The 26,492-nt window shown below is 62.2% G+C and overlaps 2 protein-coding genes across 4 annotated transcripts in view; one reads left to right on the forward strand and one right to left on the reverse strand.

Annotated features, from left to right (window-relative positions):
- Window positions 1–206: 206 nt before the first annotated feature.
- Window positions 207–4,499, forward strand: LOC137473550 (uncharacterized). The gene is made up of 2 exons (XM_068189307.1): window positions 207–315; window positions 355–4,499. Exon 2 carries the CDS (start codon window positions 839–841, stop codon window positions 1,742–1,744), a length of 906 nt encoding a protein of 301 aa, XP_068045408.1. The 5' UTR covers window positions 207–315; window positions 355–838; the 3' UTR covers window positions 1,745–4,499.
- A 519-nt stretch (window positions 4,500–5,018) lies between these two features.
- SBF1 (SET binding factor 1) overlaps window positions 5,019–26,492 on the reverse strand; it is a 74,690-nt gene continuing 53,216 nt past the window's right edge. Inside the window, exons 18-42 of one of the 3 annotated variants that reach the window (XM_068189298.1) lie at window positions 26,254–26,412; window positions 25,656–25,915; window positions 24,313–24,485; window positions 23,538–23,611; window positions 23,256–23,451; window positions 22,721–22,848; window positions 21,401–21,576; window positions 20,440–20,579; window positions 19,924–20,131; window positions 17,839–18,035; window positions 16,838–16,975; window positions 15,756–15,851; window positions 14,952–15,029; window positions 14,266–14,450; window positions 13,099–13,275; window positions 12,512–12,613; window positions 12,252–12,437; window positions 11,859–11,985; window positions 11,651–11,781; window positions 10,892–11,125; window positions 10,115–10,225; window positions 7,403–7,614; window positions 7,185–7,272; window positions 6,938–7,069; window positions 5,019–6,824 (exon numbers count right to left, since the gene is read on the reverse strand). In XM_068189298.1, coding sequence (XP_068045399.1) covers window positions 6,726–6,824; window positions 6,938–7,069; window positions 7,185–7,272; window positions 7,403–7,614; window positions 10,115–10,225; window positions 10,892–11,125; window positions 11,651–11,781; window positions 11,859–11,985; window positions 12,252–12,437; window positions 12,512–12,613; window positions 13,099–13,275; window positions 14,266–14,450; window positions 14,952–15,029; window positions 15,756–15,851; window positions 16,838–16,975; window positions 17,839–18,035; window positions 19,924–20,131; window positions 20,440–20,579; window positions 21,401–21,576; window positions 22,721–22,848; window positions 23,256–23,451; window positions 23,538–23,611; window positions 24,313–24,485; window positions 25,656–25,915; window positions 26,254–26,412 — 3,807 coding nt within the window. In that variant the 3' untranslated portion in view covers window positions 5,019–6,725. The remainder of the gene's footprint in view (window positions 6,825–6,937; window positions 7,070–7,184; window positions 7,273–7,402; window positions 7,615–10,114; window positions 10,226–10,891; window positions 11,126–11,650; window positions 11,782–11,858; window positions 11,986–12,251; window positions 12,438–12,511; window positions 12,614–13,098; window positions 13,276–14,265; window positions 14,451–14,951; window positions 15,030–15,755; window positions 15,852–16,837; window positions 16,976–17,838; window positions 18,036–19,923; window positions 20,132–20,439; window positions 20,580–21,400; window positions 21,577–22,720; window positions 22,849–23,255; window positions 23,452–23,537; window positions 23,612–24,312; window positions 24,486–25,655; window positions 25,916–26,253; window positions 26,413–26,492) is intronic. The other 2 variants (XM_068189299.1, XM_068189300.1) reach the window with 2 other exon arrangements.

Genomic DNA, 26,492 nt, shown 5'->3' on the forward strand with positions numbered 1-26,492 from the left:
TGCAGCCATTCCCTGCTCCTGCAGCCATTCCCTGCTCCCTGCAGCCATTCCCTGCTCCCTGCAGCCATTCCCTGTTCTGCAGTTAATCCCTGCTCCCTGCAGCCATTCCCTGTTCCCTGCAGCCATTCCCTGCTCCTGCAGCCATTCCCTGCTCCTGCAGCCATTCCCTGTTCTGCAGTTAATCCCTGCTCCCTGCAGCCATTCCCTGCTCCCTGCAGTTAATCCCTGCTCCCTCCAGCCATTCCCTGCTCCCTCCAGCCATTCCCTGCTCCCTGCAGCCATTCCCTGCTCCCTGCAGCCATTCCCTGTTCTGCAGTTAATCCCTGCTCCCTGCAGCCATTCCCTGCTCCTCAGCACCCTGTTCCCTCTCCTGGCAGTGACTTTGCACGGACACTTCAGCTCTTTCCCTGCTCCTTTCTCTCATCCTAGGAATGTTCAAACTCCAATCCGTGTCTGATTGGCCATGGCAGAATCTGGGAAAGTGTGGAGAATCCCAATCCCTTCCCATCCCTTCCCTTCCCCTGGATCCTGTTAATTTGCAGTTAATTCCCCTGTAGTCATCACATCCCTGCAATTCCCATCCCTGCTCCTCCCCTCCCTCCAGACCTGCTGCAGCTTTCCCAAAAAAGGTTCTGCTCCCTCAGACACTTCCAGCTCCCAGGCCCCTTGGATCAGGAGCTGTTCCAGGGCACGGCAGCGGCCACACTGGAAGTTCCAAAGCAATCCAGAGCCTTGGATTTAGTCTGGAAGGAGCCACCTCTTCCCATTCCAGCTTGGACCCAGTCCTCTTCCATCCCAGGTCACAGGAAACAGAGAAGAACGTCCTGTGCCCAAGCCCATGGATAACAAATCATTCCCAATTCCCACTGATCCGAGTGCCTTAAATCCATCCCCATCCCAGCAATGGATTTCTGTTCCCTGTGCTCTTCCCCCTACACCTCACAGCTCCTTATCCCAGTTAGGGTATCCCAGTGTCCCAGTTCATCCCTGTATCCCAGTTCATCCATCCCAGTGTCCCAGTTCATCCCAGTGTCCCAGTTCATCCATCCCAGTGTCCCAGTTCATCCCAGTGTCCCAGTTCATCCATCCCAGTGTCCCAGTTCATCCCAGTGTCCCAGTTCATCCATCCCAGTGTCCCAGTTCATCCATCCCAGTGTTCCACTTCATCCCAGTGTCCCAGTTCATCCCAGTATCCCAGTTCATCCATCCCAGTACCCCACTTCATCCCAGTGTCCCAGTTCATCCATCCCAGTGTCCCAGTTCATCCCAGTGTCCCAGTGTCCCACTTCATCCATCCCAGTGTCCCAGTTCATCCATCCCAGTATCCCACTTCATCCCAGTATCCCACTTCATCCATCCCAGCGTCCCAGTTCATCCATCCCAGTGTCCCACTTCATCCACCCCCGGTGTCCCCACGGAGCTCCGGGCAGAGCCAGATGGGATTTGCTCACGGGAAGCCCCAGGGCCCCTTCCCTGCACTTCCCTGGATTGGGGATGTGAGGACGATGGTTGGGAATGGGGCCCTGTCGGAATTCCACAAAACAGAAGGAAAACGTCCTTTGGGAATGCTCAGCTGCCAGGGTTCCCTTTGGGGCCATGCAGGGAGAAGTTGATCCTTTCCCAAGGGATAACGGAGATCCCATGGGAGTGGGGCCATGGGGCAGGGAACGGGAATTCTGTGCCCATTTCCTGTCTGCTCCAGAAGGATCCCAGACTCCAGCCTGGGCATCGGAGCGATCTCTGAGTAGTGCAGAAAAACTGGGCTTAAAAGCACCAGAAAGAAAGGATTATTCCCGATTTTCTGATGGAATGGAATTAATGTTTAATCCCAAATATTTTATTATTTAATGGAATTTACATGAAAACTTCCTGGGCCTGTAAATATCCCCCCCCTTGCAATATAAACATTCCCCTGCTGGGTCTGGGGTTTGTGGAATAGGAAGGGATTTTCTGCCAGACAGTCCCAGAGAATTCCCTGATGAGCTTTTCCCTCTTAAAATTGTCCTTCCGTCCCCTGGCAGCCGACAGTGGCAAACACCGGGAATGCTCAGGCTTCCCGAGTGGAGGGGACAGTGCTGGGATCCAGCCTCAAACCTGGACCTGGGCACAGCGGGAGGGGCTGGAACTAGGAATTGCCTGGGTTGGGTTGGGGTTTCCCTGGTTGGGATCCCCCTTTTCCTGTTTGGGATCAAGGATGTGCTGGGGGGCCGGAGCAGCCGGACTTCCTGGATTTATGGATTTATGGCTGATTTAGGAACAGGACCTGACCCCCACCCCCATTCCCAAGGGACCAGAACCTTTCCTGTGGTTTTCCCGTTTGGCTGAGGCCGTGACTCAAGGGTTGGACCGTGAGACTGATGAGGAGAGACCTTGGGATGAAAATCCTTGGGATTTCAGGGGAGGAGGTGGTTGGTTTCTCCCGCAGCCCTGGGGACAGGCAGGAGCATTCCAGAGGAGATGGATCCATGGAATGAGGGCAGAGGGGACACTGGGGACAGGCAGGAGCATCCCGGTGGTGGCAGCAGGAGCTGCTCCAATCATGTCCCTGGCTCCTCCTTCCCGCCCCACTCTCCCATTCCCAGCATTTGCTGTAAATAGGGAATATTTATAAAAATTTATTGCAGAGATTTCTAAACTCACCTGAATCCCGTTTTTCCCAGAGCCTTTGGCTTTGCTGGGATCTCCTGGAGCGGGAGATTTGCACCTTCCCAATGGGCTCCGGCGTTGGTACAAATCAATCCAATCCCAATCCCAGTCCCAGGTGCTGGGCAGGGCTCAGAATTCCAGGGGTTCCAGGGCTGAGAATGGAGCGACTCTTTCCCCTGATTTTATCCCTGTTCCGTTTTCTCCGGGCGGGAGAGGCTGTTCCAGGCTGGAGCCATCCCAGGCTGTCCCTGGCGCTCTCAGAGGTCGTGGATTTTCCCTTTTCCTTGTTTCTGTCTTTGCCTTCCATGTCCGACCCGGCTGCAGCGGCAGTTGAGGGGAATTTGGGTGGAAATGTGGAGTTTTCCAGGCATTCTCCTTGATGTGACATTTTCCAAACCTTTCCTTTATCCTGCCCGAGTCCCAGGATCCGCGTGGCCACGGGGGGTGATCCCTGCTGGCACATCCCAGTCCCCAGGGCTTCCCGGTGGTTTTCCCTGGTCAGTTTGCTCCAGCAGATCCCTCCTTGGCTCCGCTTTCCCGCCCGGCGTCCTCTGTCCATCCGCACTCGGAGGTTTCCACGTTTGCTGTTGAGTTGGAGCCTCTGGAGCCGCTGTTCCGGGGCTTTTCCGTCCCTTGCAGGGGCTCGCTGGGAGCATTCGGCTCTGTGACTGTTAGCACAAACCACGGACTCATCCCCCGGGAGACCCCGGTGCCGCCTCCGGCCCCAGAACCCCACACTGATCTAACAATGACCCAAGCCAGGCTGGTTGTTGGGAATAATTCCGGATCTCCGGGAGAGCGGGGGGCTCTGGGACCACAGCGGTGCCCGGGGCTGGCAGGGCCGTCCAGGCATCTCCTGAGGGAGCGGATTCTGTCCGGGCTCCGTGCCCGTCCCGGGGGCTCCGTGCCCATCCCAGGCCGTGCCTGGCTCCTAGCCTTGGCTCATTTTGGGAAAAGGCCTTGGGAATGGCACCTCTGCCATCCCCACGTCCCGGCTGAGGCAGAGCTAATTCCAGGCTGTGGGATGGGAGCTGGAGCCTTCCCTGAGCACAGGAGATCCCATAAATCCAACAGGCCGAGCAGAGGGAGGCGCTGCCGCCGGGGCGGTGGGGATTCCTGGATTTGGGAGCTTGCAGGGGGGTCCCCAGCCCGAGCCCGGATTTTCAGCGTCGCTCCGCTCCTCCTCTTCCCGCTCTTCCCAAATCCTGCCGTGGCGTCCCGAGCTGAGTCTCCCTGAAAATCTGCGCTGGTCCCGGGGACATCCCGGCAGTTCCCGAGGGAACTCCCGAGGGATGGGGGTGTCCCGGCGGGAGCAGCGAGCGGGGGGGACTCGATGCCTTTCTCCACCACCACCGGCCCCGCAAAGCAATAAAACCACGGAGGGGCCGCGGGGAGATCCCGGGATCCGGCCCCGGCCCGGCGCCGGGGCCTGGGCGGGCACGAGGGCGATGCCGGGGGAGCCTTCTCACGATGCCAACTGCCCTTAAACTGGGATCCGGGTCTTTGTAAGCAATGTCTGTGTATTATGTGTAAATACGAGGGACAAATTTGAAATTACTGCCTTTTCCCTGTTTATTTTTCTGAGTAATTCCAGATGTACTTTAGTCTCTCTACTGTCAAAACTTTTATATTGTAAATCTGATGCTGGTGGCTTTTTTGGTTATTTTGGTTTTCGGTTTTTGTTTTTTTTTTTGGTTTGTTTTTTTGTTTTTTTTTTTTTTTTTTTTGTAAAAAAGCGACCAAAAAAGAAAAAAAAAAAAAAGAAAATAAGAAAAAGGAAAAAAAGTCTGCATCTCTCTATGTTGTCAGTTTTAGGCTGTAAATTCCAACTATCAATAAAAGCTCAAAATTCACGTGCCAGTGCTGGGTTCCTCCATCCGGCAGGACGCCGAGGGTCCCGAGGGGGCTCTGGGATGGTCAGGGCTGGGAGTGGGGCTGGACTCCTGATGGAATCATGGAATCCCTGAGGCTGGGAAAGCCCACCCAGTCCAAGCTGTGCCCGATGCCCACCTTGTCCCCAGCCCAGAGCCCCGAGTGCCGTCTCCAGGAATTCCCTGGACACCTCCAGGGACGGGCACTCCAAAGCTCCCTGGGCAGCCCCTGCCGAGGCCTGACGCTGTTCCATGGGGAAATTCCTGCTGGTGCCCACCTCACCTCCCCTGGCCTGGCGCGAGGCCGATCCCTCTCCTCCTGTCGGGTGGGAATGGTGGCAGCCCCAGCAGGAGCAGGTGGGACAGAACGGATCCAGCAAAGGTCCCTGTGCCAGGATCCCCCCGGGAGCTCTGCCCTGTGACACAGGAGCTGAGCCTGTCCTGTGCTTCCCGAGGCTCTGCCCCGTTTCCTGGTGTTCAGCAAGGCAAAAGGAGCGTCTCTCATATTAATTTTTTTATTAAATTCCGTTAGTTTTCTCTTTATAGAATAACCTTTTCCTCTAGGCACAAATACAATACAAGGACTCTGCATGTTTGACACAATGTACAGAAACTTCAATAATCTACAACTGCTCGGGTAAGTTACAAAACCTCCGTGTTACACCTGCACAGCCAGGATGGTACAGAGGAACGCGCGACTGTACAAAGAGCTCTGCACTGAAATAAAACGCTGGACTTTAAAAACAACACGGGTGGAGGGGCTGGCGGAGCTGGGGGGGTCAGTCCTGGGGGCCATGGGGGGTCCCGGGCAGCAGTGGGGCCGCAGTGACCCCACGGTGCCCTCTGGGGTCCCCCCACGCCGAACCCCCAGTTCACACCAGTGCGAGGGCAGGGGGGGCTGCGGGAGCCGATTCGGTACCGAGAGCCGCCCCGGCACTGAGGGGCGGCAGCAGCGGGGGGACAGCGGGGCTGGGACAGGGACAGGGACAGGGACAGGGACAGGAGCTGCTCCCTTGGGCCCCCCTGGCTGGGCACAGGCAGAACACAAAGGGGGCACCCAGGGGGGGTTGGAGGGAGGACAGCCCTGAGGGCTGGGGGTGTGACCTGTGCAAAAGAGACCCTGCAGAGACCAGGTGGCGCTTGCAGGGCCACTGTCCCAACCCTGTCCCAGCCCCGTGTGGCTTCAGCCCGAGGGGACCCTCATCCCGGGGCTGGTCTGGTCCCCACCAGAGGGAGGGGACAGAGGGGCACCCAGGAGGCTGCAGCATTTGGCACCTCCTGCAGGGAATGTGCTCCCCGGGACAGCCAGCCTGGAGGTAGAGACTGTCCCAGCCAGGACAGGGACCCCAGCAGGACAGGCAGCCCCTGGCCCGAGGAGCCCCCTGCCCGCTGGGAGCAGTGGCCATGGCCACATTCCCCCCAGGGACACGGAGCCAGCGCCTGCAGCATCCCAACATCCCCGGCATTCCCGTTCCTGTGCACAGCTGGGAGCGGCTCCAGGATGGGACACGAGACGGGATGGTCCCGGTGCTCCCGCGCTGTCCCCTCTGCCATCCCCTGAGCTGCAGGGCTCTGTCCCCTCTGCCATCCCCCGAGCTGCAGGGCTCTGTCCCCTCTGCCATCCCCCGAGCTGCAGGGCTCTGTCCCCTCTGCCATCCCCCGAGCTGCAGGGCTCTGTCCCCTCTGCCATCCCCCGAGCTGCAGGGCTCTGTCCCCTCTGCCATCCCCCGAGCTGCAGGGCTCTGTCCCCTCTGCCATCCCCTGAGCTGCAGGTCCCGGCTCCAGCGGGACGGGCGCGGAGCCCAGGGCTCGCTCCCAGGCCGGGAGGGGCAGGGCGGGTTCCGGGGGACTCTGGCAGACATGCAGGGGGGCAGGACGAGGGGCAGGACGAGGGGGTAGCTCTGCCTCCCCCAGCGGTGTGGGGCGGGGCTGTGGGGTGCGGGACCCCCTGCCCAGGGAGGGGGGCTGGGGCACACGGAGGACACGGGGTCACGACACGGCTCAGACGGGGCTGGGGGCGGGACGGGGTCCCCGAGGAATCCCTCCCTGTGCCACCCACCCCGGACACGCCCGTCCTGCCCTGCGGGTGGGAGGAAGGGCCGCTCCTCCTCTCCCTCAGTCCCGGGCTCGGCCTCGAGCCCGGCGCTGCCTCTGCTCCCGCTGCGGGCCGGCAGCCGTGCCTGGAATTGCGGCTCCGCTGAGCCGGGCTCACGCGTCCGACAGGCAGCTCTGGATGCGGTCGATCCACTGCTGGGCCAGCTGCACGTCCTGGGCGCAGAAATTGTAAACTCGTTTCGTCGTCTTCAGCTGCGGGCAGAGAGAGGAGGGGCTGAGGGCTGCGCCCGGGGCAGCGCTCCGGGGCCGCGGCCACAGCCCGCAGTGACCGCAGCTGCCCAGCGCCAGCCCCTGGGGACACTCACGTCGAAGAAAGCTTTCTCGTCCACCGTCTTGGGGGCCCCCATGGTGGGGGTCCCCGGGGTGATGGACTCCACCTCGGCCAGGTCGATGACCCCCTTGCACTCCGTGTCCATCCGGCTGTCGTAGTACCGCAGCTGCGGGAGAGCCGGCTCAGGGCAGGGCATAGCGATGGGATAGGCTGGGCTGGGCTGGGATGGGACAGAGGGACAGGACAGAGGGACAGGACAGGCCCCGGGGCCCACCCAGTACCTGATGTTTGGTTTTATCCAGCACAAACCACCGAGACTTCCAGGGTTTCATGAAGGCGCCTTTCTTGTACAGAGACCCCTCGTAGGATCTGCGGGGCAGCGAGGGGCCAGAACAGCGGGGTCAGGGATGGAAACCCACTGGGCTCCATGTCCTGTCCCCGCCGGGAGGGATTCCCCTCCCACTGCCGGCATTCCCAGCCCACTCCCAGCCCCGCCTGCCTGTTCTCGCTCTCGGACATCTGGAACTGGCTGTAGAGGGTGGAGGTGCTGCGGCGGCCGCCCGGCTTCCCGCTGGACGGGGTGGAGGTGCTGCTGGTGTCGCTGTCCAGGCTGAGGTTGAGCGTGGAGCCCACCCCGCTCTCCTGCAGGTACACGCCCAGCGAGCGCCGGTGGTGGGACAGCCCCGATGACATCAGCAAGGAGCTGGGGGTCTGCGGGACAGGGACAGCGTGAGGGGGGCTGGGGCTGAGCACCTGCAGCGGCGGCACCAGAACCGGCACCAGAACCACCTCAGAACCAGCAGCGGCACCAGAACTGGCACCAGAACCACCTCAGAACCAGCAGCAGCACCACAACCAGCACCAGAACCACCTCAGAACCAGCAGCAGCACCACAACCAGCACCAGAACCACCTCAGAACCAGCAGCAGCACCAGAACTGGCACCAGAACCACCTCAGAACCAGCAGGGGCACCAGAACCGGCATCACAACCACCTCAGAACCAGCAGGGGCACCAGAACCGGCATCACAACCACCTCAGAACCAGCAGCAGCACCACAACCAGCACCAGAACCACCTCAGAACCAGCAGCAGCACCAGAACCGGCATCACAACCACCTCAGAACCAGCAGCAGCACCAGAACCAGCACCACAACCACCTCAGAACCAGCAGCGGCACCAGAACCGGCATCACAACCACCTCAGAACCAGCAGTGGCACCAGAACCAGCACCACAACCACCTCAGAACCAGCAGCAGCACCAGAACCGGCATCACAACCACCTCAGAACCAGCAGCAGCAGCACCAGAACTGGCACCAGAACCACCTCAGAACCAGCAGCAGCAGCACCAGAACCACCTCAGAACCAGCAGCAGCACCAGAACCAGCACCACAACCACCTCAGAACCAGCAGCGGCACCAGAACCAGCACCACAACCACCTCAGAACCAGCAGCAGCACCAGAACCAGCACCAGAACCACCTCAGAACCAGCAGCAGCACCAGAACCGGCATCACAACCACCTCAGAACCAGCAGCGGCACCAGAACCAGCACCACAACCACCTCAGAACCAGCAGCAGCACCAGAACCAGCACCAGAACCACCTCAGAACCAGCAGCAGCACCAGAACCGGCATCACAACCACCTCAGAACCAGCAGCAGCACCACAACCAGCACCACAACCACCTCAGAACCAGCAGCAGCACCACAACCAGCACCAGAACCACCTCAGAACCAGCAGCGGCACCAGAACCGGCACCAGAACCACCTCAGAACCAGCAGCAGCACCACAACCAGCACCAGAACCACCTCAGAACCAGCAGCAGCACCAGAACCGGCATCACAACCACCTCAGAACCAGCAGCGGCGCCAGAACTGGCACCAGAACCACCTCAGAACCAGCAGCAGCAGCACCAGAACTGGCACCAGAACCACCTCAGAACCAGCAGCAGCACCAGAACCAGCACCAGAACCACCTCAGAACCAGCAGCAGCACCAGAACCGGCATCACAACCACCTCAGAACCAGCAGCGGCGCCAGAACTGGCACCAGAACCACCTCAGAACCAGCAGCAGCACCACAACCAGCACCACAACCACCTCAGAACCAGCAGCAGCACCAGAACCAGCACCACAACCACCTCAGAACCAGCAGCAGCACCAGAACCGGCATCACAACCACCTCAGAACCAGCAGCAGCAGCACCAGAACCAGCACCAGAACCACCTCAGAACCAGCAGCAGCAGCACCAGAACCACCTCAGAACCAGCAGCAGCACCAGAACCAGCACCAGAACCACCTCAGAACCAGCAGCAGCACCAGAACCGGCATCACAACCACCTCAGAACCAGCAGGGGCACCAGAACCGGCATCACAACCACCTCAGAACCAGCAGCAGCACCACAACCAGCACCAGAACCACCTCAGAACCAGCAGCGGCACCAGAACCGGCACCACAACCACCTCAGAACCAGCAGCAGCACCAGAACCAGCACCAGAACCACCTCAGAACCAGCAGCAGCACCAGAACCGGCATCACAACCACCTCAGAACCAGCAGCGGCGCCAGAACTGGCACCAGAACCACCTCAGAACCAGCAGCAGCAGCACCAGAACTGGCACCAGAACCACCTCAGAACCAGCAGCAGCACCAGAACCAGCACCAGAACCACCTCAGAACCAGCAGCAGCACCAGAACCGGCATCACAACCACCTCAGAACCAGCAGCGGCGCCAGAACTGGCACCAGAACCACCTCAGAACCAGCAGCAGCACCACAACCAGCACCAGAACCACCTCAGAACCAGCAGCAGCACCAGAACCAGCACCACAACCACCTCAGAACCAGCAGCAGCACCAGAACCGGCATCACAACCACCTCAGAACCAGCAGCAGCAGCACCAGAACTGGCACCAGAACCACCTCAGAACCAGCAGCAGCAGCACCAGAACCACCTCAGAACCAGCAGCAGCACCAGAACCAGCACCAGAACCACCTCAGAACCAGCAGCAGCGGCACCAGCCTGCCACACCCTGTCACCCCTCTGTCACCATCCTGTCACAGCCCCCGCCACACCCTGTCACACCCTGTCACACCCTGTCACACCCTGTCACAGCCCCATCACAGCCCTTGCCACAGCTATGCCCACACCCTGTCACACCCTGTGACACCCTGTGACAGTGCCTGGCACAGCCCTGTCACCCCCTGTCACCTACCCTGCTGCCCTCCTGCCGCCCCTCCGTGCGCTGGGACGCTTTCACCTTGTCCCACGTGTCCTTCCAGCGCTCCGGGACCTGCCCCAGCTCCATCTCCAGGTTGTGCAACTCCTGTGGGGGGAATTCCGGCATCAGCCCCGGAGGGGACAAAATCCCTGGGGTCACCATCCCTGTCCCGGAGTCACCATTCCGGTCCTGGGTCTCCGTCCCTGTCCTGGAGCCGCTGTCCCTGTGCCGGGGCCGCTGTCCCTGTCCTGAGGCCACTGTCCCTGTCCTGAGGCCGCTGTCCCTGTGCCTGGGCTGCTGTCCCTGTGCCGGGGCTGCTGTCCCTGTGCCGGGGCTGCTGTCCCTGTGCCGGGGCTGCTGTCCCTGTCCTGAGGCCGCTGTCCCTGTCCTGAGGCTGCTGTCCCTGTGCCGGGGCTGCTGTCCCTGTGCCTGGGCTGCTGTCCCTGTCCTGAGGCCGCTGTCCCTGTCCTGAGGCTGCTGTCCCTGTCCTGAGGCCGCTGTCCCTGTCCTGGAGCCGCTGTCCCTGTCCTGAGGCCGCTGTCCCTGTCCTGAGGCCGCTGTCCCTGTGCCGGGGCTGCTGTCCCTGTCCTGAGGCTGCTGTCCCTGTGCTGGGGCTGCTGTCCCTGTCCTGAGGCTGCTGTCCCTGTCCTGAGGCCACTGTCCCTGTCCTGAGGCCACTGTCCCTGTGCCTGGGCTGCTGTCCCTGTCCTGAGGCCGCTGTCCCTGTGCCGGGGCTCTGCCGGGTGCCATCCCCGGGGCAGCGATGCCGACCTCGAGCAGTTTGGAGATGGCGTCGGGCTCCACGCGGCTGCGGTTGTCGTAGCAGGGCCAGATGATGCGGCGCTTGCTCTGCGGGGCCGCCGTGTCCTGGCGATCCGGCTCCTCCGCCGGCTCCGGCTGCCCCTGCGCCAGCTCCCAGTCGTACGGGGGGCCCTCGGACAGCGTCTCCTCCGTGTAATAATCCCACACCTTCAGGTTGGAGATGTTGCTGTACGGCCTCAGCACCTGGGGGAGGGGCAGGGGCGGCTCAGGAAGGGCAGCGGGGACAGGCTGGACATTCCCGGCCAGACCACGGGGACAGCGTGTCCACACGGAGCACAGCAGTGCCCAGCCTGGAGAGAAAGGCTCCAGGGAGAGCTCAGAGCCCCTGCCAGGGCCTGAGGAGGCTCCAGGAGAGCTGCAGAGGGACTGGGGACAAGGCCTGCAGGGACAGGACACAGGGAATGGCTCCCACTGCCAGAGGGCAGGGATGGATGGGATCTTGGGAATTGGGAATTCCTGGCTGGGCTGGAATTCCCAGAGCAGCTGGGGCTGCCCCTGGATCCCTGTGAGTGCCCAAGGCCAGGCTGGACCCTGGGGCTGGAGCAGCCTGGGACAGTGGGAGGTGTCCCTGCCATGGCAGGGGTGGCACTGCAGGGGCTCTGAGCTCCCTTCCCAGTGGACAAATCCCAGCTCCAGCCGCTCCTGCAGGGAGGATCCTGGGGTGCTCCCAGCTCCCCTCCAGGTGCTCCAGGTGCCCCCAGCTCTCACCTCCCCGTCCTCTGGTGCGTACAGGTAGTTGAAGAAGATGGGAGCTTTCTTGTTGAGGCGGTCGATGTAATCCCAGATGGATTTGGAGACCTGCTGGCCCTTCCGCTCGCCCTTCTCCTCGTACAGGAGCCCTGGGGGGACAGAGGGGACACCGGGTGTGACGGGGGCAGGGACAGGTGCCACCCCTGGCCCCGCACGCCGCACTCACCCAGCTCGATGCGCTCGTAGTCCGAGTCCAGCAGGAATGTCCGGAAGCGGTTGGAAATGTAGTGGTAGCTGAGGAACTTCAGGTAGTACTGGCTGAACTCGAACTCCATGGGGAACTGCAGGTGGATCTGCGCGAGAGCCCCGGGATGGCCGGGATCCACGGACACGGGCTGGCCTGGGCCCTCCCGCCTGCCCCGGGGCACTCCCAGGGCTCGGGGGTCCCGCTGCAGACTCGGGGGCCCCACTGGGCACTTGGGGCTCCCCCTGGGCGCTCAGGGGTTCCAGTGGACACCTGGGGGTGCCTCTGGGTGCTGGGGTTCCCACTGGACGCTCACGGACTTGGGGGTGCTTGGGGGGCACTCGGGGGTGCCCTGGCCCCGGTCCCAGGGCTCACCTGGTGCACACAGTCCAGGAACTGCAGGAAGATGGGGGCGAAGCCGCTGCTCTGCCCCGCCAGGGTCTGGGCGCCGCGGTGGCTGAAGCGGTGGCCGAAGGACAGCCACTCCTTCTCCACCAGCAGCCGGAAGCCCTCCAGCGTCCGGTAGTAGGGGTCGGACAGGAGCTGCACCAGGGACACCACCTGCGGGGACAGGGGGCTCGAGGGGCTGTGGGGGGATGGCCACGGGGCCACCCCGGCCGCCGCCGGGCTCTCACCTGGGTGGTGATGTCCCAGCCGTCCTCCAGACTGACCAGCACGGACGAGCCCGTGTCCAGCAGCTCCACCACCAGCACCGAGATCTGCAGGATCTTGTGGATCTGCCAAGGGCAGGGCCAGGAGTGAGGAGGGCACAGGGAGCTCCTGGGCTGGCTGTGGGGGCAGTGCCCCCTTCTCCGGAGTGAAGCCACGCTCGGGGGTCACGGGGGCCACCACCCCGCGCTCGGACACGGCAGCAGGGACAGGGGACAGGGAACCTTCGCCCCTCCGGAGTGGGACCCCTCCCATGGCTCCACACTGGACCAGTCCCCCTGGGCTGCTGCCCCAGGCTCATCCTGGCACAGCCCTGGCCCAGCCCCTCCAGAGCATCCCACAGGTCCTGCCCGGCATTCCTGGCCAGCAGCTCCGGCCGGCACCACAGAGCTGAGCTCTGGATTGTCCCACCCTTGTCCCTGACTGCCCCCTGCGTGTCCCCAGGGTGTCCCAGTGCTGCTCTGCACAGGGCGCTGGAGCCCATCCTCGCTCAGAGCCCCAGGAGGGGCGGCAGGGCAGGGGAGGGCCAGGCCCTGGCTGCGGGGTGACTGACCTGGGACAGCCACTCCGACTCCTCCAGGGAGCGCAGGTAGGCCACGCTGGGGTCGCTGGAGGGGCAGCCGGGCACGCAGGCCTTCATCAGCTTCTTGAAGCTGGCCTTGACCTGGCGCACGTCGAACACCTCGATGGGCACCACCTCCCAGTGCTGCAGCGGGTCCGGCTTCACGCCCTGCGGAGGGACAGCATGGCCTGGGCTGGCCTGGGCTGGCCGGAGCCACTGCCACCCTCAGGATCAGGGAATTCTTTGCATTGGAAAAGCCCTCCGAGACCGTGGAGTCCAACCACCTTCCCCAGCACTGCCAAGGCCACCGCTGACACTGTCCCCAAGCGCCACATCCACACAGCTGTGAAATCCCTCCAGGGATGGGGGCTCCAAACCCCCCGGCAGCCCCTGCCCAGGCCTGACCCCCTTTCCATGGGGAAATTCCTGCTGCTGTCCACCCTGAGGCTGCTCTGGCCCAGCCTGAGGCCGTTCCCTCTCCTCCTGTCCCTGTTCCCTGGAGCACAGCCCGACCCCCCCGGCTGTCCCCTCCTGTCAGGGACTCGTGCAGAGCCACAAGGTCCCCCTGAGCCTCCTCTGCTCCAGGCTGAGCCCCTTCCCAGATCCCTCAGCTGCTCCTGGGGCTCCATTCCCTTCCCAGCTCCCTCAGCCTCTCCTGGAGCTCCATTCCCTTCCCAGCTCCCTCAGCCTCTCCTGGGGCTCCATTCCCTTCCCAGCTCCCTCAGCCTCTCCTGGGGCTCCATTCCCTTCCCAGCTCCCTCAGCCTCTCCTGGGGCTCCAGCCCCTTCCCAGCTCCCTCAGCCTCTCCTGGGGCTCCATTCCCTTCCCGGCTCCCTCAGCCTCTCCTGGGGCTCCAGCCCCTTCCCAGCTCCCTCAGCCTCTCCTGGGGCTCCAGCCCCTTCCCAGCTCCCTCAGCCTCTCCTGGGGCTCCATTCCCTTCCCAGCTCCCTCAGCCTCTCCTGGGGCTCCAGCCCCTTCCCAGCTCCCTCAGCCTCTGCTGGGGCTCCATTCCCTTCCCAGCTCCCTCAGCCTCTCCCGGGGCTCCAGCCCCTTCCCAGCTCCCTCAGCCTCTCCCGGGGCTCCATTCCCTTCCCAGCTCCCTCAGCCTCTCCCGGGGCTCCAGACCCGCCCCCGAGGTGGCAGTGCCGGGTGCGTCACCTTCAGCTGGGACTTGTCCCCGATGATGTAGAGCGAGGCGCGGTGCTGCCGCAGGAAGGAGGGCTCGGCGGGGGTCCCGTTGTGCTGTGTCCCCAGCAGGTCCTTCCCCGCCAGGCGGGACCCGATCTCCACGTTCAGGGCGTAGCTGCTCATGCGGCCGCTGGCCCGGATGCTGCCCCACTTCCCTGCGGGATCGGGGCGGATCAGGGCGGGCCGGGGCTCGGGGGCTGCGCCGGCCCCACGTCCCCAGCCGGGGCACCGAGCCGTCCCCGCAGCCCGTTCCGGGGGGCACATGCCAGGGAGGTGCTGGGCACCGGGTTTGCTTTGGCTCCTTCTCCCTCTGGGCGCTGCAGGAATTCCTGCCCGCTGGATTCCGATCCCGGTGGCTCCGTGTCTCGTCACTGGCACCGGGACCTGCCACCTGCACCACAGCCCTGCCACCTGCACCACAGCGCTGCCACCAGCTGCGCCCCGGCCCGGCCCCACCGCCCGGCACCGCAGAGGCCGAGGAGCCCAAAGCAAACCTGGCGAGGCTGCCCGGTACTTACCGTGCCCATGGCACAGCTGGAGCAGCGGGGGGCTCGGGGGGTTACGGGGGTTACTGGCCATTAGTGCTGAGGGGCGGGGAGTGAGTGAGCGGGGGGTCAGTGGTCAGTCACACCCGGCCGGCTCGGGCGCGTCCGTACCTCGGGGCGTCTCGCGGCCCTTCGGCGACGCGCACTTGGGGGAGGACAGGGTGATGACCCTGGCTCTGTGACCCAGCCCTGGGGGCACAGGACGAAAGTGACCTCAGCAAGGGACACGGAGCCACGGACAGGGAATGGGATGGAGGCGATGGCGCCGGGGCTGGGGCAGAGCCCTCCCTCCCTCCCTGTGGCTGCAGCTCAGGGGAGCACCTGCTCTTCCCAGGGAATCATCACCTGCTCTTCCCAGGGAATCATCACCTGCTCTTCCCAGGGGATGATCTGCTCTTCCCAGGGAATGATCTGCTCTTCCCAGGGGATCATCACCTGCTCTTCCCAGAGAATGATCTGCTCTTCCCAGGGGATAATCTGCTCTTCCCAGGGAATGATCTGCTCTTCCCAGAGAATGATCTGCCCTTCCGAGGGGATGATCTGCTCTTCCCAAGGAATCACCTGCTCTTCCCAGAGAATGATCTGCTCTTCCCAGGGGATGATCTGCTCTTCCCAGGGAATCATCACCTGCTCTTCCCAGGGAATGATCTGCTCTTCCCAGGGGATGATCTGCTCTTCCCAAGGAATCACCTGCTCTTCCCAAGGAATCACCTGCTCTTCCCAGGGGATGATCTGCTCTTCCCAGGGAATCATCACCTGCTCTTCCCAGGGAATCACCTGCTCTTCCCAGGGAATCATCACCTGCTCTCCCCAAGGAATCACCTGCTCCCCCCAGAGAAGCATCTACTCTACGAGAGCTGCCCAGGGCTGGGGGTCTCGGCGAGCCCCCAGGCAGCGGCCCCGCCCCGTCCTCACCTCCGCGGCTCAAAGTCCCAGGCCCTTCGTCCTTCCCTCCCATCACCTGCTTCATGAGCGATCCCAGCTTAGGCTGCTGCCTCTTGTCGGAGAAATCTGCAGCACCAAGAGAACGTCAGCTCCCGAGGCCTCCCGGGTTCCCGAGGCCCTCCAGAGCCAGGCCAGGGGCCGGGAGGAAGCGGCAGCAAGCGGAACCCCGGGGATGCGGAGCCAGCGCGGGAAGCACCGTCCAGCTGCAGCCACGCAAAACCAGTGCCCGGGGCAGCCCTGGAGGAGCGGGCTCGGCCCCCAGCCCACGGTGGGACCACCCTGTGCCAGCCCTGCCAGGTCACCCGTGGCACCCTCAGAGCCAGGCCGAGCCCCCTGCTCCGGCTGCGCTCTGGACACGTCCCCTCACACCGGGGAAAGGCCTCGGAGGGGCTGTTGGGAAGTTCTCTGCCTTCAGGATCAGGGAGCCCCCCTGGGCTCCCCAGAGCCCCCGGCCCCTGATGTGTCCACAGCGGTGATGGGTGGGATGATGGGACAGCATGGATGGCACTGGGACAGCATGGATGGCACCAGGACAGGACGGATGGCACTGGGACAGCATGGATGGCACCAGAGTGTGGCAGGGCGGGATGGAGCTCTGCCCTGCAGGAAGGGCCAGCTGGGAAGGGACAGTTGGGAAGGTCTGGCTGGGAAGGGATACCTGGGCACAGACTTACCGGGGGTCCCCAGACTGACCCCGGCACCACGCATGGGGGACAGGCAGTGCTGAGATCCTGGTGGGAAGGGTCCGTCCCCACCGGCCTTCAGAAAGTGCCCAGATCCCAGCACAGGCTCTGGCTCCCAGCACTCCCAGCTCCAGGGACACTGGGCTTCCCAAAACCCTCAGGGCTCCCAGTGCCCCCAGCTCCAGGGACACCAGACGTCCCAAAACCCATCCCCACCCGCAGCCAGGGAGACCCAGGTGGAGCTGGGAGCTCTGGAGAGGCTGCGCTCCTCCTGGGATGTGGGAGCCCGGAGAGCAGCTCCCTCGGGATGCACAGCAGGAGCCAGGGCTGGCAGGAGCCCCCCTGTGCCCCCTCCCCTGCCCCCCTCACCTGCACTGCTCATGTGAGCCGAGGTGAAGCCGCTGAGGGTGTTGCGCCCGCCGGCGTCCGAGTAGTGGGGCATGGAATTGATGACGGCCTGCAGGTACTTCTCCTGCTCCAGGCTCGTGGAGTCCGCCTGCGAGGGGCCTGCAGGGGACACCCCGGAGTGTCACCTGGATAGCCCCAGGTTGTCACTGCCCAGAACCAGGAGACCTCTGAGGGTAGCAGCCCAGAGCTGGGAGACCCCTGAGTGCCACCTGCCAGAGCTGGGGAGTCCCCTGAGTGTCACCTCCCAGAGCCAGGGGACTCCCAAACATCACCACACAGAGCTGGGGACCCCTGAGTGTCACCTCCCAGAGCCAGGGGACTCCCAAACATCACCACACAGAGCTGGGGACCCCTGAGTGTCACCACACAGAGCCAGGGGACTCCCAGACATCACCACACAGAGCTGGAAACCCCTGAGTGTCACCGCCTGGATCCTGGATACCCCCAAGTATCACTATCCGGAGCCTGGGGACCCCTGAGTGTCACCACCCCAGAGCCAGGGGAGCCCTGAGTGTCACTGTCCAGAGCCAGGGGACCCCTGAGTGTCACTGTCCAGAGCCAGGGGACCCCTGAGTGTCACCGCCTGGAGCCAGGGGAGCCCTGAGTGTCACCACCCCAGAGCCAGGGGAGCCCTGAGTGTCACCACCCCAGAGCCAGGGGAGCCCTGAGTGTCACTGTCCAGAGCCTGGGGACCCCTGAGTGTCACTGTCCGGAGCCAGGGGACCCCTGAGTGTCACTGTCCGGAGCCAGGGGACCCCTGAGTGTCACCACCCCAGAGCCAGGGGACCCCTGAGTGTCACTGTCCGGAGCCAGGGGACCCCTGAGTGTCACCGCCTGGAGCCAGGGGACCCCTGAGTGTCACTGTCCAGAGCCAGGGGAGCCCTGAGTGTCACCACCCGGAGCCAGGGGTGATCCCATGGCCCCAGCTCCGCGTTCTGGCCGGGGCAGGGTGGGACAGTCACCTGGGGTCGGGGCGTTCTGGGACTTGAAGAGGCCGACGACGCCCTTGCCGTGGAGGCCCCCGGAGCGCAGGAGCACGGCCTTGGTGCGGGAGTTCCTCCAGCAGACCACGGGGAAGCGGCTCTGGCGGTAGCAGCGCGAGATCCGCTGGATCGTGTTGTCCTGGATGCTCTGCGGCACGATCAGCAGCCCGGGGTAGCTGTGGACACAAAGCCCGGGGATGGCACGGCTCTCCTGAGCCGGCTTCGTGCTTTCGTTAATCCTGAGCGGCGCCCACTTGGAGCCAGCACTAATCACCCATCTCCACACACCTGACTGCTCCTCGGATCATTAAATCTAACTCCAAGCTGGGCAAAACCAGCCCTGACAAGCTGCACTGAACAAAGCCCGAGGGAGTTAAAGGCTGGACACCTGGGAGCCAGAATTCATGGACCTCCAAGGACACAATGGAGTGACCAGGACTCATGGACATCCAAGGACACGATGGAGTGACCAGAATTCATGGACATCCATGGACACAATGGAGTGACCAGGACTCATGGACATCCAAGGACACGATGGAGTGACCAGGACTCATGGACATCCAAGGAGACGATGGAGTGACCAGGACTCATGGTCATCCAAGGACACGATGGAGTGCCCAGGATTCATGGCCCTCCAAGGACACGATGGAGTGCCCAGGATTCATGGTCATCCATGGACACGATGGAGTGACAAGGACTCATGGACATCCAAGGACACCATGGAGTGACCAGGATACATGGACCTCCAAGGACACCATGGAGTGACCAGGATACATGGTCATCCAAGGACACGATGGAGTGACCAGGATTCATGGACATCCAAGGACACGATGGAGTGACAAGGACTCATGGACATCCAAGGACACCATGGAGTGACCAGGATTCATGGACCTCCAAGGACACCATGGAGTGACCAGGACTCATGGTCATCCAAGGACACGATGGAGTGACCAGGACTCATGGTCATCCCAGGACACGATGGAGTGACCAGGATTCATGGACATCCAAGGACACGATGGAGTGACCAAGATTCATGGACATCCAAGGACACGATGGAGTGACCAGGATTCATGGACATCCAAGGACACCATGGAGTGACCAGGATTCATGGACATCCAAGGACATGATGGAGTGACCAGGACTCATGGACATCCAAGGACATGATGGAGTGACCAGGACTCATGGACATCCAAGGACATGATGGAGTGACCAGGACTCATGGACATCCAAGGACACAATGGAGTGACCAGGACTCATGGTCATCCCAGGACACGATGGAGTGACCAGGATTCATGGTCATCCAAGGAGACATTGGAGTAAATGAGGACAAAGGAAACACTAACAAAGACATTTCAGCCTCAGTGCTGGAAACTCCCCATGTGGGAAAAACATTATAAAAACACTGGAAAATTCAGATTACTCACGAGAAATCAATAATCAATAGAGGGCAGAACAGTGATTAACGAAGAGGATTGGGCAACTCAGAGCCAATGACCGTTGGCTAAAAATGTATCAGTAAGTGAGAAAGTCGAGGGGCGCTGCGGGCTGGGATTGGGTTGGCCAAGGACAAAGCGATGCTGGCACCACTGGAAGATTTTATTGATCCCGGTGGCTCTGGGTGTCCCGGTGACACTGGGATCTGCGGGGATCAGCAGGGATCTACAGGGATCAGCAGGGATCCACGGGGACACGCTGGAATCATTAGCAGGGATCTGTTGGGATCAGTGGGGATCTGTGGGAATCAGCGGGGATCAGCTGGGATCTGCTAGGATCAATGGGGATCAGCAGGGATCGACTGGGATCCATGGGGATTGGCGGGGAATCCACTGGGCTCTGCAGGGATCAGCAGGGATCCGTGGGGATACACTGGAATCAGCGGGGATCAGTGGGGATCAACTGGAATCAGCAGGGATCAGCTGGAATGAGCAGGAACCCACGGGGATCCACTGGGATCCGTGGGGATTGGCGGGGAATCCACTGGGCTCTGCGGGGATCCGCGGGGATCAGCAGGCATCCGTGGGGATCCGCGGGGATCCGCAGGGTCGGCGCCCCGGGCCGGCTCACCTGCGGCAGATGGCGTACATGCGGTTGACGGTGGAGATGCGGAAGGGCTCGTTCTTGGAGCGGGTCAGGCTGCTGCTCAGCGTGCCCAGCCCCAGGCGCTGGTAGTCCCGGCAGCAGGCGCGCTCCACCACGTGCGTCATGGTCATCTTCTCCGACGGCCTCATGGTGCTGCTGGGCGTCAGGGTGCTCCTGTCCAGCTCCTCGGACACTGCGGGGACACGGCGGGGCTGGCACGCCTCGGTGCACACACGGCGTCCCAGAGCAGCGGGAGGATGGGTCGGGGCAATGCCCCACCCCGATGCTGTCACTGTCACCACCACCAGACTCCTGGGGGGCTCTCCAGCCAGCCCAAGGCCTCCCTCCGTGCCGGGCTCTCTGCCTGGCCACCACCAGCAGCCAAGAAGGGCTGGGGCAGCACCCGGAACCGGGAGATGCTCCCACCCTGCTCCCACCGCAGGGACGACAGGACTTCTCCCAGGTGCCACTGCTCCCCGGCCTCCCCGGGGCGTTCCCAACCTGAGATCTCGTCCTCGTTGTCCTCGGGGAAGTGCTGGCTGCCCCGCTGCTCCCAGGCCGGGGGCGTGTACTTCTTGCGGGTCACGTACTGCCGGCCGATCGTCCTCTTGGCGTTCTTCACCAGGTTCTTGGACAGCGTCCTGGGCACACGGGCAAGGGCACAGAGGGACAGCGCTGTCACCCAGGCAGCCAGAGGCACGAGCAGCCCTCAGCCTGGGCGGTCACTGTCACACAGGAGGGGACGGACGTGTCACCTGCCAGCGCCTCGGCCCTGCAGGAGCCACAGCTCCTGCCATTCCCAAGGGATTTGGGGAGTTGGGGAGATGGGATGGGGCAGTGCCCCACGCTCTGGATCAGAGCTGCCACAGGCAGAGCTCCAGCTCATCCCACGGGAGGCTCCAAATCACAGCAAGGAACAGGGATCAAGCACAGGGACCAGGGGATCTACTGGGATCATGGAATCCATGGCAGGGACCTGGGGATCCACCACAGGTACCAGGGGATCCATGGCAGAGACACTGCCAGCCGAGCGTGGGCTCAGAGCTGCAGCCAGCGCTGCAGGACAACGCTACTCAGTCCTTCAACACTGAAGGACAGTGTCCCCAGGTCACCCAATGCTGCAGGACCATGTCCCCGAGTCACCCAGCACTGCAGCACTGCGTCCCTAAGTCATCCAGCACTGCAGGACCATGTCCCCAAATCACCCAGCCCCGCATCCCTGAGACACCCTGTGCAAAATCAGCGTCCTCGAGACACCCAGTGCAGGAATAATGTGTCCTCAAGTCACCCAGCACAGCTCCCACTTCCCAGTGTGACCCGTCCTTCCCAGTGTGACCGTGCGGGGCTGCGGACACTGCAGGACAGGGCAATCTGCAGCTCTTTGGTCTCCACAACTCCCTGACAGGAGAGTCCCAGAGGAGGAGGCACATCCAGGTGTGATTCCCTCTCCTGGCACAGGTACCTGAGCGAGGGGTTCTTCTCCTTGGCCTTGGGCTGCATGGCCTGCTTGGGGGACTGGCCCACGGTGAAGGCGAAGGTGCCGCGCACGTGCTGGGGGTAGCGCAGCTTGTGCAGGTGCTTCCGGAAGATCTCGGCGCTGTCCGAGGCCACCTCCTCGTCAAAGGCAATCTTCAGCAGCTGGGGGGGACACGGGTGGAGGTGACAGCGGGGTCAGGCCAGGGGGCAGCCCTTCCCATGGATCAGGGTGGAGCTTGGATCCACCCAGGAGCACCTTGGGCACAGGCTGGACTGAGGCTGCCCTGCCTCTCCCTGCATTCCCATTCCCTTTCTTCAGTCCCATTCCCATTCCCCTGTCCCATTCCCTTTCCTCAGTCCCATTCCCCTTCCTTTATCCCATTCCCTTTCCTCAGTCCCATTCCCCTTCCCCTGTCCCATTCCCTTTCCCCTGTCCCATTCCCCTTCCTTTATCCCATTCCCCTTCCTTTATCCCATTCCCTTTCCCCTGTCCCATTCCCTTCCCTCAGTCCCATTCCCTTTCCTCAATCCCATTCCCCTTCCCCTGTCCCATTCCCTTTCCTCAATCCCATTCCCTTTCCCCTGTCCCATTCCCCTTCCTTTATCCCATTCCCTTTCCTTTATCCCATTCCCTTTCCCCTGTCCCATTCCCTTTCCTCAGTCCCATTCCCCTTCCTTTATCCCATTCCCTTTCCCCTGTCCCATTCCCTTTCCTCAGTCCCATTCCCTTTCCTCAATCCCATTCCCCTTCCCCTGTCCCATTCCCTTTCCTCAATCCCATTCCCTTTCCCCTGTCCCATTCCCCTTCCTTTATCCCATTCCCTTTCCTTTATCCCATTCCCTTTCCCCTGTCCCATTCCCTTTCCTCAGTCCCATTCCCTTTCCTCAGTCCCATTCCCTTTCCCCTGTCCCATTCCCTTCCCTCAGTCCCATTCCCTTTCCTCAATCCCATTCCCCTTCCCCTGTCCCATTCCCTTTCCTCAGTCCCATTCCCTTTCCTCAGTCCCATTCCCCTTCCTTTATCCCATTCCCTTTCCTCAATCCCATTCCCTTTCCTCAGTCCCATTCCCCTTCCTTTATCCCATTCCCTTTCCCCTGTCCCATTCCCTTTCCTCAGTCCCATTCCCCTTCCTTTATCCCATTCCCTTTCCTCAATCCCATTCCCTTTCCTCAGTCCCATTCCCTTTCCCCTGTCCCAATCCCTTTCCTCAGTCCCATTCCCTTTCCCCCTGGAGTCTCCACTCCTGCTCCTGGGTGTCCCTGTGCACGGCAGGTTTGGGAGCTCTCTCCCAGCACGGGCTCCCACCTGGAATGTGCAGGAGCGCAGCTGCAATCCCTCCTGGATGAACTGATCCGCCTGGGCCTGGATACTGATCTTCTTCTCTTTGGTCAGCGAGGCGATGGGGAAGGATCGGATCACCACCTGCTCCCCCACTGGACACGGGACAGGAAGGGGTCAGCTCCACCCCTGCCCCGGCCCCGGGCAGGGCCAGGCCACCCCAGGCCACCCTCTGTGTCTGTCCCACCATGGACACGGGTCCATGGGACACAGCAGCCAGAAACAACCGAACCCTGCTCCCCAGGGATCACCAACCCTGATCCCCAGGGATCACCAACCCTGATCCCCAGGGATCACCAACTCTGATCCCCAGGGATCCCTGGTCTCCATGGATCACCGGCCAGCCCCCTGCTCCCCAGGGATCCCTGACCATCCCCCTGCTTGCCAAGGATCACTGACCAGCTCCCTCCTCCTTAAGCATCCCCAGACATCCCTCTGATCCCCGCCCCTCTCCCCTGCTCCCCACGGACTCCCCGCCTTTCCCGAGGCCGCAGCCCCTCACCCAGGGGGTCCGTGGGGGTTCCCTTGAAGATGATCCTGTAGGTGGTGAGGAACACGGCTCCCTCTGCGGGGAGCAGGGGGGGCCCCCCGACGCTGCCCCCGGCGCCCTCCTCGCGCCCGTCCGGCATCAGGTACACGCGGAGCCCCTCCATCACACACTCCTCCCCCAGCAGCAGGTTGGGCCGCAGCAGCTTTGGCTGGGGGAACAACGGGGGGCTCAGGCCCGTGGGGAGGGTCTCACAGCCCCCCCGGCTCTGCTCCCAGCCCAGCAGGGCATTCCTACCTTCTGGATGGGAGGAAGCCTCTTGCTCTCCCTGTGCACGGCATCCAGGGTCTCGATGTGCATCTGCACGATGTCTGTGGGACAGGGGGTGAGTCCTGCCCCAAATCCCACCCTGTCCCGCCTGAATCCCACCTGTCCTGTCCGAATCCCACCCTGTCCTGCCTGAATCCCACCCTGTCCCGCCTGAATCCCACCCTGTCCTGCCCGAATCCCACCCTGTCCCTCCCTGAATCCCACCTGTCCTGCCCGAATCCTACCCTGTCCTACCCAAATCTCACCTATCCCTGCCCGAATCCCACCCTGTCCTGCCCGAATCCCACCCTGTCCCTCCCTGAATCCCACCTGTCCTGCCCGAATTCCACCTATCCCTGCCCAAATCTCACCTGTCCTGCCCAAATCCCACCTATTCCTGCCCGAATCCCACCTGTCCTGCCCGAATCCCACCTGTCCTGCCCGAATCCCACCCTGTCCCTGGCCAAATCTAACCTGTCCCTTCCTGAATCCCACCTGCCCTGCCCGAATCCCACCCTGTCCCTGCCCAAATCCCACCCTGTCCCTGGCCAAACTCCATCCTATCCTATCCTATCCAAATCCTCCCCTCCCTTACCTGAATTCCACTCTGTCCAAATCCTACCTGCCCTATCCTGTCCAAATCTCACCCTATCCCGCTTAAACCCCACCCTGCCTTTCCCAACTCCACTCTGCCCCCCCAGATCCCACCGTGTCCTCTCCTGCTGTTCCTGCGGGACCCCTGTGGCCACGCCGGTGTCCTCACCCGGGATCATGACGTGCAGCCCCTTGAGGTGCTCGTTGGTGACGCCGCTCTCGGTGCACACCTTGTCCACGAAGCGGTTGATGAACCTCACCACGGAGTTGGCCACGTCCGAGCTCTCGGCGTCCTCGAAGCCGCTCTCGGTGTCGTAGCTCTCGGCCACACTGCCCGCGATGCTTCCCGAGGGAAACGGGGAAGGGTCAGGCCAGGACAGCCCCGGCCAGGGGCCACTCCCAGCACGGACCCAGGAGAGCTCCCAATGCTGACAGAAACCCAGGAAAGCTTTTACTCCTGGAAAAAGCCAGGAGAGCTCCTACTCCTCATAGGAACACAGGAGAGTTCCTGCTCCTCATAGGAGCACAGGAGAGCTCCTGCTCCTCATAGGAGCACAGGAGAGCTCCCAGTTGTGACAGAAACCCAGGAAAGCTTTTACTCCTAGAAAAAGCCAGGAGAGCTCCTACTCCTCATAGGAACACAGGAGAGTTCCTGCTCCTCATAGGAACACAGGAGAGTTCCTGCTCCTCATAGGAGCACAGGAGAGCTCCCATTGCTGATACAGACCCAGGAGAGCTCCTACTTGTGACAGAAACCCAGGAAAGCTTTTACTCCTAGAAAAAGCCAGGAGAGCTCCCACTCCTCCTCATAGGAAAGTTCCTGTTCCTGATATGATCCCAGGAGAGTTCCCATTGCTGACACAGACCCAGGAGAGCTCCCAATGCTTACAGAAACCCAGGAAAGCTTTTACTCCTAGAAAAAGCCAGGAGAGCTCCCACTCCTCCTCATAGGAAAGTTCCTGCTCCTGATATGATCCCAGGAGAGCTCCCAGTGCTGATACAGACCCAGGAGAGCTCCCACTCCTCCTCATAGGAAAGTTCCCAGTGATATGATCCCAGGAGAGCTCCCAGTGCTGATACAGACCCAGGAGAGCTCCCACTCCTCCTCATATGAAAGCTCCTGCTCCTGATATGATCCCAGGAGAGCTCCCACTCCTCATAGGAACACAGGAGATTTCCTGCTCCTGATACAATACCAGGAGAGCTCCCACTCCTAATACAGATGCTGGAAAGCTCCCTCCCACTCCTGACAGGATTCCAAGACTGTTCCCACTCCCAGCATGGACCCAGGAGAGCTCCTACTCCCAGAAACCCCCCTGGGCACCACAATCCGCCTCAATGCTGACATAACCCGGCAGTCCCAGCATGGCTGGGATTGGAAAGAACCCTCACAGGCCGTCTGGTCCAACCCCCCACAGCGAGCAGGGACATCTTTCCCTGACAGCAGCGTGGCCCACCCCACGAGCTCTGTCCCAGCTCGGGTCACCCCGGTGTCCCCCATGTCCCCAGCACCTGTTGGTGACGAAGCTGTTGCTGACGCTCTCCACGTCGCCCAGGCCGGAGCTGCGGAGCAGGCGGTTCTTGCTGGTGTCCAGGGGCAGCAGCAGGTAGCTCATCCTGTTGGCGTAGTGGATGGCCTGGCTGAACACCGTGCTCTCCTCCTTCTGGATCAGCTCCTGCTGCTTCTCCCGGCTCATGGTGGGCCACAGCCGCAGCTGCTCCGACGCGATCTCCAGCGCCGACTTGGCCTCCTGCGGCTCCTCCGCGCTCTCCTGGAGCAGGGGAAGGGATGGGGCTGTCTGCATGGACAGACCCACAGGGATCTCCCACAACTGGGGTGCAGCCCCTCGTCCTCAGCTCAGCAGGCTGCCCAGAGCAGGCAGCTGAATGGGATTCCCAGAGCAGCTGGGTCTGCCCCTGGATCCCTGGCAGTGCCCAGGGCCAGGCTGGACACTGGGGCTGGAGCAGCCTGGGACAGTGGGAGTGTCCCTGCCATGGCAGGGGTGGCACTGGAGGGCTTTGAGGTTCCCACCCAACCCATCCCATGATTCCATAACTCCATGATGAGCCCCAGCCCTTTGGGAAGAGGTCTCCTGGGCCACCCTCCCACCTGCTCCGTGTGGTTCTCCTCAGCGCTGTCCAGGTAGAGGGCCCGGATGTGGTTCTGGACGTCGCAGTAGAACATGGCCTCCCAGAACTGGATGTTGGTCCACACCACGTGCTCCTGCACGCAGCTGTAGGCGAACTGGGTGATGCCAGGGCTCAGTTTCTGTGGAAGTAGGTGGAAAAGATCCATCTGCACACAGCCTTTGTGCTGAGCTCTCCACTCGGGTGTCCCCGCTCCTCCAG

This window comes from Anomalospiza imberbis, chromosome 5 (assembly GCF_031753505.1).
Source record: "Anomalospiza imberbis isolate Cuckoo-Finch-1a 21T00152 chromosome 5, ASM3175350v1, whole genome shotgun sequence".
In the NCBI taxonomy this organism is placed as follows: domain Eukaryota; kingdom Metazoa; phylum Chordata; class Aves; order Passeriformes; family Viduidae; genus Anomalospiza; species Anomalospiza imberbis.

Excerpts from the sequence above, each read along its gene's own strand:
- LOC137473550 (XM_068189307.1), top strand. The coding sequence starts at position 839 with ATGGATAACAAATCATTCCCAATTCCCACTGATCCGAGTGCCTTAAAT.